The 14,349-nt window shown below is 39.3% G+C and overlaps 1 protein-coding gene across 1 annotated transcript; it reads right to left on the bottom strand.

Moving 5' to 3' along the window:
• Window positions 1–8,919: 8,919 nt before the first annotated feature.
• Window positions 8,920–9,867, bottom strand: LOC121172355 (olfactory receptor 8H1-like). The gene has a single exon (XM_041004216.1). The coding sequence runs from the start codon at window positions 9,865–9,867 to the stop codon at window positions 8,920–8,922; it is 948 nt and encodes a 315-aa protein (XP_040860150.1).
• Window positions 9,868–14,349: the final 4,482 nt, after the last annotated feature.

The raw sequence follows: 14,349 nt of genomic DNA, 5'->3' as shown, positions 1-14,349 counted from the left end.
TCTCTACTTCGTACTTGTCTCAGGATTCCTTCTTTGTCTTCATTGGAGTAGAACTTGAGCACCGTGTGTCTGGGTGAAGATCTCTTTGGATCATATCTGTTGGGAGTTCTCTGTCCATCCTGTATGCGGGGTGGATTCGTGTTCCAAGTGTTTTGGAAGTTTTCCTGTATAATTTCATCAAGCACTGCTTGCATCCCAGATTCTCTTTCTACTCCCTCGGGGAGGCCGATGATCCGAATATTCAATTTTCTAAGGTAATCTTTCATCTCTTGCATCATTTTATTAGTTTTGCTGAGGTTTGTCTCCAGCTGTTTAATTCGCTGGGCACCTTCATTTTGTGTGTCTTCTGTGTCAGAGATCCTTTCCTCTGCCGCATTTATTCTGTTGATGAGGCTTTCAATCTTATTATCTTGGGCATCCAGTTTGGTTTTGATTTGTTGTATTTCGGTGATTATGCGGTTCTGGAAGTCTTCCAGCTTTGTGTCCACGTCTCTGAGAAATTTTAGCATTATTTTCATCAATTCCTTTGCTGGTAACACGTCCATGTCTTCATCTCGTATCGTCGATATTGATAATGGCTTTTGGCCCTTGTTTGGTGGGGTGCTGGCTCTTTCATCTGGAGCACAACTCTTTCTGGTGGTTTTTCCCATTGCGTTGGTGTATTCTGGTGGGGCAAATGGACCCGTGTGTTGAGGGGCCGTCAGGTGCTTTCCTGTAGAGATTGGAGCCTGCAGGCGTGGTGTTGCCAGGCGTGGTAGTTTTCAAGGCACCGTTGGTGCGTTCTCAGGGCCCGGGGCTGTAGAGCACCACCTTGGGGGCCCAGTGGATTCCAGGCACACTCTGGGCACCTCTTCTACAGGTGTGACACCCCAGGGCGTGGAGGGATGGAGGCGCTCTCTGGGTGTGCCCCCTGCACGGGAATCCACAGGGCTTAGAAGGTTTTATGTGCTTTCTCCCTGCGTTCTCCGTGTCAGGGACTGCAGGGTCTTTCAGAGCCCACCTGGTGCGTCTCCCACACACGGGACTGTGGGTGAGGCACTTTCCAGGCGTGGCTCTTGTGCAGTGAATCCACCACTCGTGGTGTGTGGGTGTTCAGAGCCCCTGCTCCCGTGTGGCTCCCCCACACAGGCCCTTAGCGGAGGAGTGGCCCAGGCGCCCTGTTATAATGACTTCACGGCAGGTTCGCACCGTGTGAGTATGGTGCTGGAGTTTTCAGAGCTCTCCTGGTGGGTCGCCCACACTCAGAACTGCGGGATGGTAGGCGAGGAGTGAGCAGTTCACTCTATGGGAGTGGTACCTGCGTGTCAGGGACACACAGCGCTACACTTCCCAAATCTCAGAGGTCTCCTGACACCTGACACCTGCGCTGCGGAGGCGGCTGCTGCAGGCGGGGCCGCCCAGTCCGCTCGGTGCAGCGTTCAGAGTCCTCCCGGTCCTCCACCAGGCGGGGTGTGGGGGACTCCAGACCCTTGCCAGCTGTCTCTGCGCACCGAGCCGCACTGGCCCCCTCAGCGCAAGAACAACCGAGGCGCCTTCCCAGGGCCCCTTCAGCCACCAACACCACTGAGCGTAGTTCCCAAGGCCAAGACCCGACAGTTTCAGGCTGCCTGCCCCGCGATCTCAGAGGCTGTAACCTCAGCAGGGGTCGAGGAATGCGAAGGCTGCCATGTCAACCCCCCCCCCCCCCCCCGCTCACCAAATGTCCGGCCGCTGCAGTCTGCCTCCGCTGCTGTTGAGGGCCTCCCGCCGGGGACGATCCCCCTGATCTCCCCGCCTCCGAGCTGGCCGCGTCTCCCGTCAGGCCGTTTTCAAAAGTGACTCAGCAGGTCTGGCGTGGGATGTCGGTTTCTCTGCCTTTGCCCTGCTCCGTTCCCGTTGTTCTTCCGAGTTGTGTGGATCTTTTTGGCTCCACACTGTCCCAGGGAGCTTCACGGACCTCTCCCTGCGGTTCCTCTTTGCTGCTTCTGTAGCGTTCTATCCCTCTCTCACTAGACGCTCACTCACAGCCTTCCTCCTACGTCGGCCATCTTCCTCCCCCTCTGTAATTGTCCTTAATCACCTTAAATTTAAACCATATATATGTGCATATATAAATATATATGTATTCACATATGTATATATGTGTGTGTGTGAAAATACATTTACATTACAAATAAATTTCTCACAACATATTCCTGGAGACAATGTATTGCTACATTGGTCCAACAAAGGTATTCTTCCACAGAACTATAAATTAAGGGGTTCCAATTGTTCCAACATGGCCAAGGCAATATTCAACAATAAAGAAAACTAAATAGGGGATGTGTCACAGAAAAAGTGGCGGATAACATTGAATCACACAAATGCAGTCTGCTCATGCACAGAGCATTAGCATAGGAATCCATAAAGCCAATCACATAGCACACAGTGACAAGGGCGCAGTATATATATATGTATGTGTGTATATAACATATACTGGTTAGAAATAATGGGAATTCCTATGTTACCCTATCTTTATTCAAATATTTTCTTTCAGTAATGGAGTGATCATATATGAGTTCTTTAATCTTTTTGTGCTCCAGTTTCATAATTTATAAAACTAAAAATTTGAAAATACTTAAAGTGACACTTGCCGAGATGCCAGGAAATTTTTTGGCTCATAAAATTTTCCATGGTCGCCTTGCATGGTAACCTAGTAGTTGAAGTCATTGTTTGCACAAGCCAGGATCCTATCTGCGCGCTGGTTCTAAATCTGGTGGTCCTACTTCCCATCCAGCTCCCTGACTGTGGCATGGAAAAGCAGTCAAGGACAGGCCAAAACCTTGAGTCCCTGCACCTGCATGCGGGACCCAGAAGAGGCTCCTGGCTCAGCTCCTGGCTCGGCTCTTGGCTTTGAATCTGCTCAACTCTGGCCATTGCAGCTGCTTGCAGAGTGAATCATTGGACAGAATATCTTCCTCAGTAACACCTATGCGATGTGAGATGGGTTAACTGCTTTAACAAAACAAATGGAAACTAAAAATTTTATACCTGGGTGAAATTTTAGACAGAGTTGAAATAAATGGTAATTGATACAAAAAAAAATCATGTAGTTGTCTGTGGGAAGGAATTTTCAAAAAGATTCAAAGATTCAAGTATTGGACCTGTTCTCAGGAAAGAGGTAAGAGTTGGTTTCTTGTAGTATACTTCAAATGAGTGTGGCTTGGGCCCAATGTTAGAGCATGGTGAGTTAAGTCTGCCTCAGCAACACCAGCATCACATCTGCGCACCTGTTCAAAGCTTGGCTGTTCCATTTCTGTTCCATCTCCCTGCTAATGTGCCAGAGAGACTCATGAACTTGCACCCCTGAGAGAGGTTGCCATCTCCTAGAGTTGGCCTGTTGTGGCCCTTCAGTGAGTCAACCATAAAATGTAAGATTTCTGTCTGTAACTCTGCCTCTCAAATCAGAATAAGAGAAAAAGAATACCATTACTACATAGGTGGAATAAGAAAACAAGGCTACAGATGTAAGGATGAAATCAACCAAAGTTTTTGGCAGTAAACATCAAGAACAATCTTGAGAGATCTTTGAAGGAACAGGTCACAGTCCAAGCTCCTGTTGAGTGAGGTCACTCTGTCTTCCCCAGGGAACTCATACTCAGGGGAATGAGGAAAACTTTGATGATATGAAGGAAACTGGAAACTGTAGCATTCATTGCAAAACTGACATGTAGTTAGTTCCTTGGGAAGTTTACTAACAAGGCAAGTGTTGAAATCCACAAATTTTATGTGTATAGAAACATTCTGTAAACAAGAATGGACACAAAATGAATTAGATTGTTTAAATTGCAGCATAATTGTGAAAGCCTTTCTCAGATAAGCATAAAAGGATGAATTTCAAGAAAATCAAGATGGCGGAATAGGGTAAGGACACGTTTAAAAGGATGGAAAACATTTAACAGGATGCAGCAGAGAGGATATATTTCAGGAAATAGGAAAGGACAGAACAATAGCAGAGGGGTACCTGGAGACCGACAGACACAGGAAAGCAGTGGACACAATGGTGTGGTGTTGCAGTGACTGACACTCCAGCGGCATTCACCTAACAGCAATCTGAACCCCACCAGCAGAAGGAACTCCACCAGCAACCAGGTGGGAAGGGACTTTCACTGGGAGCTTGAGGGGTGAACCCAAAGAACTTTCCAACCTGCTGATCACTTTGGTTTGGCCAGAAGCAGAGACAGAGCGGCAGATCCCAGATGGGCAATGAGAGAACACAGTGGATTTCATGGCCCAGTCAGCCCCCAGAGCTGAATTGGGAGCCATTTTGCGTAAGGAAGAAAGGGCAAAGGAAAGGAATGAGCATGCGCTGAGCTGGGAGTGAACTCATTTGTGACTCAGTGAACTGCATCAATGTGGCATTCTACAGGTTCCACCCAAGTCAGGTCTGAGTGGCCTTCGGACCAGACAGCCAGCAGAGCAAGAACTGTAGTGGTGGTATGTCAGGCGCCATTTTGCACACTGTGGCAATGACTTTGGGACTGCATTGGACAACACAGTAGAACAAATTAAGAGTACAGTGGTGAGTCTCCAAAATAGAATGAAGCAAGCAGAAAAAAGAATCTCAGAATTGGAAGATATTTCCTGTCATCAGGGGGAAGCAAACAAAAAGCTGGAAGCAGAGTTGGATCAGGCCAAAAAAGGATTCAAGAATTAAAAGAAACTATTAAGAGGCCAAATATAAGAGTTATGGGAGTCCCGGAAGGTGCAGAAAGAGAAGCTGAGTTTGCATATGTATTTAATGAAATAATCAAGGAAAATTTCCCTAATCTGGAGGAAGAATTGGAAAACAAGATCCAGGAGGGACACTGAATTCCCAACAGGCTTGATCAAAAGCGATCTTTACCAAGACACATGATCATCAAACTCTTTTCGATAGAACATAAGGAAAAGATCCTGAAATGTGCGTGTGAAAAAAATCAATTGACATATAAAGGAATGCCAATTAAACTCACAGGAGATCTCTCACAGGAAACTCTATAGGCAAGAAGAGAATGGGAGGACATATTCCAGATTCTAAAAGAAAAAAAAAATGTCAGCCTAGGATAACATATCCAGCAAAGATTTCTTTTGCTTTGAAAATGAAATAAAATCCTTTCACAGTAAAGAAAAGCTTAAAGAATTTGCCTCTTCCAAACCTGCCCTACAAATAATACTTCAAGATGTTGTCTTGACAGAGAAGAGGAATAGCACCCACCAAAACCAAAGGCAAATGGGAAGAACATCCCAGTAAAATCATAACAGAAGACTAAATCAATGAACAATACATTGCTAAAATGACAGGACCAAAGTACCACCCATACATATAAAACTCTGAATGTAAATGGCTTAAGCTCAATCGAATGTCATAGATTAGTAGACTGGATTAAAAAACAAAACCAATCTGTTTTTTTGTCTGGAGGAGACACACTTCACCAACAAAGATCAGCAGAAACTATACTGCATGGGTTTTTTTGTTTTCTGTTGGTTTCATCTTGTCAAAACACTTCCTGCTGATTAAATCATTCAATGACTCGTAGATCATGCAGTGGCATTATTTTCTTTAAGAAGGTTCTTGATTTTCATTTTTTCAGCTACAAGTTAGTCATTTAATAGCATGTTATTTAACTTCTTGGTGTTGTTAATTTCTTTTTTCTCCCTGATGTTGATTTTGTTTTGTGGCTCTTCATTTAAGGGGATGTATAGTAGCTGTGTAATGGAGACTGTCATATCTAGTAACATGTCATTTAACTTCATGGCATTGTAAATTTCTATTTTTCTTTCTATTGTTGATTTTGTATCATGACTTTTCATTTAAGGGGATGCACAGTAACTGTCAAATGGAGACTAACATCCAGATGTGAGGATGCAGTGTGTTATGCATTTCTGCTTCCAGACAAAGATGGACTTACAATGAAACTGTTTACTATATCTTGACAATTGGATTCTGGCCTGTCTGCCATTGTCCATGCCCACAATGATGGACATGAAGAACTATGTGTTAGTAATGATATAGAGCAACTATGTGGGGGGTGAGGGAATTGGGGAGGGGATAAGGGAAATGCCAGGAGCCTATGGAATTGTATCATAAAATGGTAATAATAATAATAAATGCAAAAAAATTAAAAAGGATGAATTTCCATTACATGAGGTTAAAATTCCTTACTGTTAGTACATAGCAGAGTGTTAGTTTTTACGACAAAGTACATGAGTTAAAAATGCAAAGTCATTTTAAGATTGACACATAATGATATCCCAGGAGGATATATTATTTCTATTAATGTCAGCTTATGAGTTATTTCGAAGGGAAATCAGTTTTTCATATTCTAACATAATACATTGAATGTTCATTTCTACCACATTTATACTAATTTGACATTTTGTTGTGGTGCCATAGAACAGAAGATTACATCCAAGATTATTCAGAAAATGCCTTATATAGTAATTGGCATATGATAATGTGTGCAACCGAGAATTTGCAAACCATGTGTAACAGTCCATATTTTACACTTTGCCTGTAGATTCTATTACATGTATTAATAGCATTCTATGAATGTTATCTATACTGTAAATGGAGAGGAATCTTAATAAGACCCAAGCACTGCCTTAGGTCAAGTGTTGTCTGAAAAGTTACTGTTTACGTTCATTTGCTTTGCCAACACAAACTTCTAAGACATATTTTCTTTTTTTTTCTTTAAGGCTTATTTATTTTTATTGGGAAGGCAAATGTACAGAGAGGAGAAGAGACAGAGAGGAAGATCTTCCATCTGTTGGTTCACCCCTCAAGCAGCAGCAACAGCTGGAGCTGAGCCATTCTGAAGCCAGGAGCCAGGAACTTCTTCTGGGTCTCCCACGTGGGTGCAGGGTCCCAAAGCTTTGGTCCGTCCTCGACTGCTTTCCCAGGCCACAAGCAGGGAGCTGGGTGGGAAGCGGAGAAGCCGGGATGAGAACCGGCGCCCATATGGGATACTGACACATGCAACCTTAACCATGACATTATCATGCTGGGCCCTAAGACATATTTTCTAATTAAGCACACAACTATAAACAAAAGCAGGTAAAATAGAACTTATGAAAAATTACAAGAAAATGGAAAACCATAAAGTTTTGACACCATAAAATACATTTACAAGTTGAGAAATGAGCCAAAATAGTATATTACTTAACACCAAATGTTTATTAAAAATTCTAATTTTAAATTCAGACAAAAATCCCTGAAAATATAGAATCTATGAAATATGACCATCCAATGAAAATAAACCATACTTGCTGTAAAATAAGAAAGTAGAGGCAATTAATATATATTAAAGATGTTTAAACAAGTTAAATTTTGAGCTTGAACAAATTGAAGAATTTTGAATTAGTGTAAAGTTTTGGACTATCACTTTCCACATTAGATTTGAAGCTTATTTTACCAAATCAAAATTCATTTAGGAGAAATAATCAAATATAATTTTAGAAAAGTAACAAAATTTTGCAAAAGATAAAAAGTTGGTATCAATATGCTTGAATGAAAATAATCTATGCTAAAACTGCTAATACATTGACCAAACGAAAAGAAAGTCTTATATGAAAATTAATCCTTAAAATATGACTAAGATCTCTGGTATCCCACAAAATATTTATTTACATTGCTAGCTAATGTGAAATATTTATACCTAAAATCTTAAAAATATGTCAAGCATCTCATTTTCGGATCCTATTTAAGACCATTACAACTGTACAGAAAAATAGAGAAATCTGATTACTTCTATAAATACACATTTCTTCAATGATATAATATATTGAAATTTGGATTCACATAAAAGAAAGATCTTGTTTTAGTTATTTAGCTGCTATGTGCAAAGAAAACATTTTCTGAAAACACAAAACTTGCTAAATATATTTCTTGGTACCAAATTATTGCAAATGAGAATGATATCTCCACATACAAGGAATACATTCAATCACAGTTTCAGTGAGAGAGTGGCAAATTTTAAACATGTAAGTACTGAAAGATAAAAAATATTACATGGAAAATATCAAAATCCTTTGTTTATTCAATATACACATAATTTCAAAAGGATTGATCTAAACAACTTGTCAACATTTGTCAAAGATATTAGTTTCCATTTTGTTTAGGATTTTCAATATATTTCTAAATTTTTCTACCATTAACATATGTCTTTTACTTTGAATCAGTTCTATTCACTGTTTCGTTTCTACGTAAATACAAAATTGTTGACTTGATTTTTTCTTTTGGTCTGCTTGTTAATTATTATTCAAAATAATTTAAATGCAGCAATCTTTAGAAAATTTCCATTTTTGATTTTCATTAAAATCATATAGGAATATAATCCTATTATTGCATTAAATACATAACATCTAACTTCTACATATATGGACTTGGAATAAAAATCGCCTTGATGCAATGGAGGAAATGGTGATTTAAATTTTCAGGGGCACATTAAGTGTTCTACAACTATCCAGGCAGAATGGCTGAAGTCTAAATCATTTAATGTCTGTGGATCAAAGAAGTACTCCTATTCTCTGACTCAGTTCTCATATACATTTGTTGCTTGGATGATTTCTGAAGCTGTTATCATTGTTCTGCAAATTGAGCTTGATTTTATTATGGCATAGTATAAAATTGAATTCTGTAATGCAATTGCAAATGTGTTAATCAGATGTCATAGATTTTGCATACCAACCATGCTTAAATAATTTAAATGTATGTACAATTTGGACCATAGATTTAATACATGTTTCTTGGTATCTAGCTATATGGTGGATTTCTAAAACCTGTCCATGAACATTTCAGAGAGCATATTTGATCAAGTGAAGACCATGACAAAAGAAACAGAGTTTGACAGTTTTGAAACCAGAAAAATAACCAATAGTAACAAAAAAAGGTAAAGATTATTTACATGTTCAGCATCACTGTTATTTTATTTGCTTGGAGTTGCTTCTCTTACACATTTCTCTAAAAAGAGCATTTTTCACTTCTTTGTTCCGCAGACTATAAATGAGCGGATTGAGCATGGGGATCACAATTGTATAAAAAACAGAAGCCACTTGATCCTTTCCCAAGGAGTAGGACTTAGTGGGCTTTAAGTAAGTGAAAATCATAGTGCAATAAAATATGGTGACTCCCAGGAGATGGGAGGCACAGGTAGAGAAGGCTTTTTTCTTTCCTGAAGTGGAATTAATTTTCAGGATAGTAGACAGAATGAGCACATAGGACACAACTACTGTGACAAGGGACACCATTAAAGTAAAGCCAGCAAAAACAAATATCATGATTTCAGTGTCGTATGTGTCAGTGCAGGACAGGGCTAGCATAGGGGGTGTGTCACAGAAGAAGTGGTGGATGACATTGGAGTCACAGAAGTGCAGTCTGCTCATGCACAGAGCGTTGACAGAGGAATCCATAAAGCCAATCACATAGCACACAGTGACAAGGGCGCAGCAGAGTCTTGGGGACATAGTGAGTGAATAGTGCAGAGGGTTGCAGATCGCTACATAGCGGTCATAGGCCATGGAGGAGAGGAGGAAACACTCAGCAGCCGCCAAAAGAACAAAAAAGTACATCTGTGTGAAGCAGCCTAAGAAAGAAATAGACTTAGTGGAAGTCAGCAAGTTCTCCAGGGTTTTGGGTGTGATGACATTTGAGTAAGAGAGGTCCAGAAACGACAGGTGAGAGAGGAAAAAGTACATGGGGGTGTGCAGGTGGGGATCGAGGCGGATGATCAGCATCATGCCTACATTCCCCAGCACAGTGCCCAGGTAGATCAGCAGAAACAGCACAGAGAGGACCAGCTGCAGCTCCGCAGACTCTGTCAACCCCGCAAGGATGAAGTCAGGCACGTTTGTATAATTTCTTCTACTCATGGTGTCTGTCCACTTGTTCTAAACAGTTAGCAAACCAAACTTCAAAGAGAGAATATCTTTGGAATGATATTTGCTTATAAAAATGACTTGGTTTTACATAGTCAAATCAATCATTTATAAATTGATAAGGGTGTACCTACTTCTGGAGAAAAAAATCTGACATATAGTGTTATAAATTGATATTTGCCATAGTTAGAACATATCACATACTTGAGCCACTTTTCCTGTTTGTAATGTGTTCTGCTTAAAAAAATCCCATTCAATCCATCTGAAAATATTTTCTAACAGTGGTTAATATACCTTCTACATGCACATATGAAAAATTCAGTCTTGGAGCTAACATCTGTGAGCAGTGCACTTGTATGAAGTAAGTTTGATTCCTGAGACTATGTTAATACTACTGTATATCTATATATAAATAATGTAATAAAATGTGATATAAATTTGATATATAAAAGTGAACTCTTTTCCATTCATCAGTTGAAATGTGCTCGCTTCAATTAATTTTTATACTTACAAACATACAATAAATGATTATGAGGTTTCAGTGAGGTTCATTAAAGCTGCAGGCCATGCAGAACTATTGAATTCTAGAAGAGAAGATTTCCAAAACAAATATTAAAGAAAAAGTATTTTTTTTCTGAAAATCGCTAATAGACTCTATCAGCTTCACAGTCTGGTTCCACAAACCCTGCCATTATTTATAATCAGGAGTAAGCAACATCGTGTGTGAACACAAATTATCTGGCCAAGTCCACCTTTCATGTAACATGCCCCATAACCCACCAAGTTTGACAACACTTACTGTGAGCCTCATGGGTGAAAAGCAAATCCCGCTCATCTTTTCCTACTTCATAGTTTCCACGCAAACAATATATGAAAAACAGCAAGTTGGAAGTCTCTGCTATACAATGACATTCTCCTGTGGTATAAGCAGTTCTGACATTGTCATGAATTCATATCATTTTTTTGAGGTATGTTAAACTGGAACATTTAGCAGAAATTGATGCCTCAATAAAATAGCAGGGAGCTACTCTGAATGCAGACTGAACAAAACAAACCTATCTATCACTTTAGTGATTTCAGGGAGCTCCCATGCTGGGGTTTCAGGATCACGCAACACTTGGTCATCCTCAGAGACCAATTCCCAGGGAAGATTGCTTGGCATGCTTCCAAGAACAAAAAGTTCAAGATTAAATGACGTCAAGTTAGGTTCCCAGCAAATGTTTGGTCATTCTTTTGGAAGCTGTCTTAGGAAAAGTGGCAGAGGCCTTGTTCTTGCTTTGTGAAACTTCTGTGATATTATTTCTTTGCTTATCAAAGATTTATTTATTTGAAAGATAAATTACAGAAAGAAGAATAGATGGAGAGAGATAGAGAGCTCTTGCATCCTCTCTTTCTGTTAGCTCTTATTGCCACAAACCCAAAAAGGCAGATGCAGTAAGCTACACAGGAGCTCTTTATTTCAGCAAGGGAGTTGGGAGTTTGTTATGGAGAGAAAATGGAGAGAAAATGGGTGGGGAGAAAGAGAGAGAGAGAGAGAGAGAGAGAGAGAGAGAGAGAGAGAGAGAGAGAGAGAGAGAAACTGGCAGACTGCTGCCTGTTGGGAGACAGTCCAGGACTGCTTCCACATGGCAGGGTAAACCGTGAAGGTAGTGACCAACCAGGGTACATAGCACTGAGATTTTAGGCATTTGAGGTATGGGAAATGGGGGAAGGCAGTGGCTCCTCAGTCCGTGCATGCTTGTGACTGTGACGTGTCATCATGGCGCTGAGGGTCTTCTGCACAGACTCAGCATTTGAAACATTTCTGGGTGAGAGTGTCTGCTTGACCTTGGCCAAGATGTCACTGAGATTACTGAAGTGCTCTTCTGTTGTTGGTGGCCCGAGGGAGGCAGGAAGGAGAGCTACCACTGGGCCACAGTCTGCTGCTTGGTGTTTCAAGGTTTTTTTGTCCTCTGGTACACTCAGCTCCTTCAGGAGAGGCTTCTTGAACAGAACACTTTCACTCCCAAATGGCCACAGGAGTCTGTATTGTGCTGTTCGAAATCACAGCCAGAGACTTCTCCCAGTTCCCCCCTGCGCGTTGGGGTCCCAGAGGCACACCGCCCTCCCTCACACATTTGCTTCACAACTAAGGTCTGTTAAGGAAGAATAGCACAGACTCAATAATATCATATGATTTATTTTAACATCTTTGTGTATTCTAAATTCTCTCAAACCTTTGCTGTTTTCCTAAAAATTACTGCCATTACATGATTTTACCTCTTCCTAATAACACAATTGAAGACTTGATTTATTTTCTTTTTATCTCTTTCTTTTTTTAAATTAACCAAAATCAGCATGTAGAACACATTAAGATATTATAAGAATATTGACTTTTTAGACAATTGTCAGCACTCACTATCGATAATTTATGATAAAGTACAGATTTATCATATGTAACTGAAGACATTGAGGCTTCCACTCTCAGTTACTGATCAAGGGAACACACTAACAATGTGTATGTATCAGAATCTACATAGTGGAATGTTTGATTGCAAACAGAAGTTATTAAGAATTTTATGTATTTCTTCACATATTACATACATGGAATCTGAAGGTTATCATTATGCCACAAGCATAATTCTATTTCAGGTTGAAATTACTTAAACTGGGGATACATTTGAAATGTGTGTGATGAAACTTTGAATACGGTACTCAAACATTTTACACTATGGGCTTTCATGAATATGTTGTGAATGTACATGATCATGCTTAGACAAGTAAAGGGTGCGTTCATAGAAATGAAAATCGAAAGTTTCATTATCACAGAGAAACAAGAAAAATACACACCTGAAAAGAAAGGAAATGCAAGCATCAATATTTACCACACCACTTCTTTATTGGCACGGAGGTGTTTCCTTTATGTGGAACTCCAAAAAAAAAGCACTTTTCATTTCTTTGTTCCTAAAATTATAAATGAGCTGATTCAGAATCAGGGTCACAATTGTATAAAAAAAAGGAAAGGGATTTGGACCTTTTCCCAAGGAGTAGGACTTACTTGGTTTTGAATAAGTAAAAATCATAATGCTGGGCCTGCATTTACAAGAAGCTGTTTGTGATCCTGGAGCAAGAGAACAAACCCCAGACCCTGATATGAGTTTCAGGCATCTCACATACTATCCAAACATTCACTCAAAGGGGCACTAGTTCAATGAAATCATACAATGCAGAAAACAGACTGCAAGAACAGGTGCTATGGTTTAGCTAGTAAAACCACTGCCTGTGAGCCAGCCTCCACATTGCACTAATACCACACCAATCCAGCCCACTGCTAACTAACATACGTGACAAAGCAGTGAAAGCCGGTCCCAGGGCTTGGGTCTCTCCATCCTTGCGGGACATGCAGAGGAAGCTTGTGACTCTTTGCTTTGGAACAGCCCAGCTCCAGCCATTGTGGCCACTGGGCAAGTGAAACACAGATACAAGATCCTTCTCACTGTGTTTCTCATTCTCTATCACTTTGTCTTTCAAATAAATACATGAATCTTAAAAACAAAATGATGATATATGAGACCAATTTCCAGAAAAATATATGGAGTTTACAGATGACACATTGTATATACATAATTTGACAAAAAGCATTTCCAATGTGAAACAAAACATAATTTCTCATTGCAAAAACTCAAATTGTTGACAAGATGTTTTCAAAATATAAATGCAATATATACAATTTTTATGAAATTTCGCTAGAAAGGAATTGAGTGGCATTCAGAAATAAGCTAAATTGAAATTATATATGTTAGCATCATATGCAAAATTTTCTTTTCATATAATTGAAAAGAAGTAAATATTTGGTTAGATTCAAGTCCATATTCCTTGGAGTTATTCAAGTGGCTAAGAAAATTTATAATATTATTCCAATAGATTAGATATTGAAAGTTCTATAAAGTTCATCTATGTATTTGGGATATACATTAGCTGTATTAATACACTGAGAGAATCTTCTGCATTTTAAATTTGTACTTGCCAAGTTATCAATATTAGCGTAATTATTTCATAATAATCATATGCCTTTTATTTCCCATTGGAAAATGGTAAGTAAAAAAGGATTTTTGATAATATTTCCACAAGAAATAGGTAAATGTGAGAAGTGCATTAATGTTTTGACTGGAAAACAAATTTTAATTATATTATAAAATACATGTGAAATTACATCACATAGCACAAATTTCTTATTTTAAAGTAATATTTTACTGTAATTATATATAAGAAAGCAACATAAAATTACTTTTAAGACATTTCTTATTTTATATCAAGTTGGAATTTTGAATTTTAAACTGTCATGTACTAAAATTTGTATATTCATGTAAAATTATTCATATTTACCATTTTGATTCTATCAGTTGAGGTGTTTTTCTCACTGTAGGTTAAACCATATAGATGTTTAATCATTTAGAAGTGAAACCAGTTCTATTATTAACATTAATGGTGACTTTT

Source organism: Ochotona curzoniae, unplaced genomic scaffold, assembly GCF_017591425.1.
Source record: "Ochotona curzoniae isolate NIBS_2020 unplaced genomic scaffold, NIBS_Ocur_1.0 scaffold_3171, whole genome shotgun sequence".
Taxonomy (NCBI): Eukaryota; Metazoa; Chordata; class Mammalia; order Lagomorpha; family Ochotonidae; genus Ochotona; species Ochotona curzoniae.
This window is presented reverse-complemented; position numbering and strand designations above follow the sequence as displayed.

Coding starts and splice junctions, on each gene's coding strand:
- LOC121172355 (XM_041004216.1), bottom strand. CDS start 9,867: ATGAGTAGAAGAAATTATACAAACGTGCCTGACTTCATCCTTGCGGGG.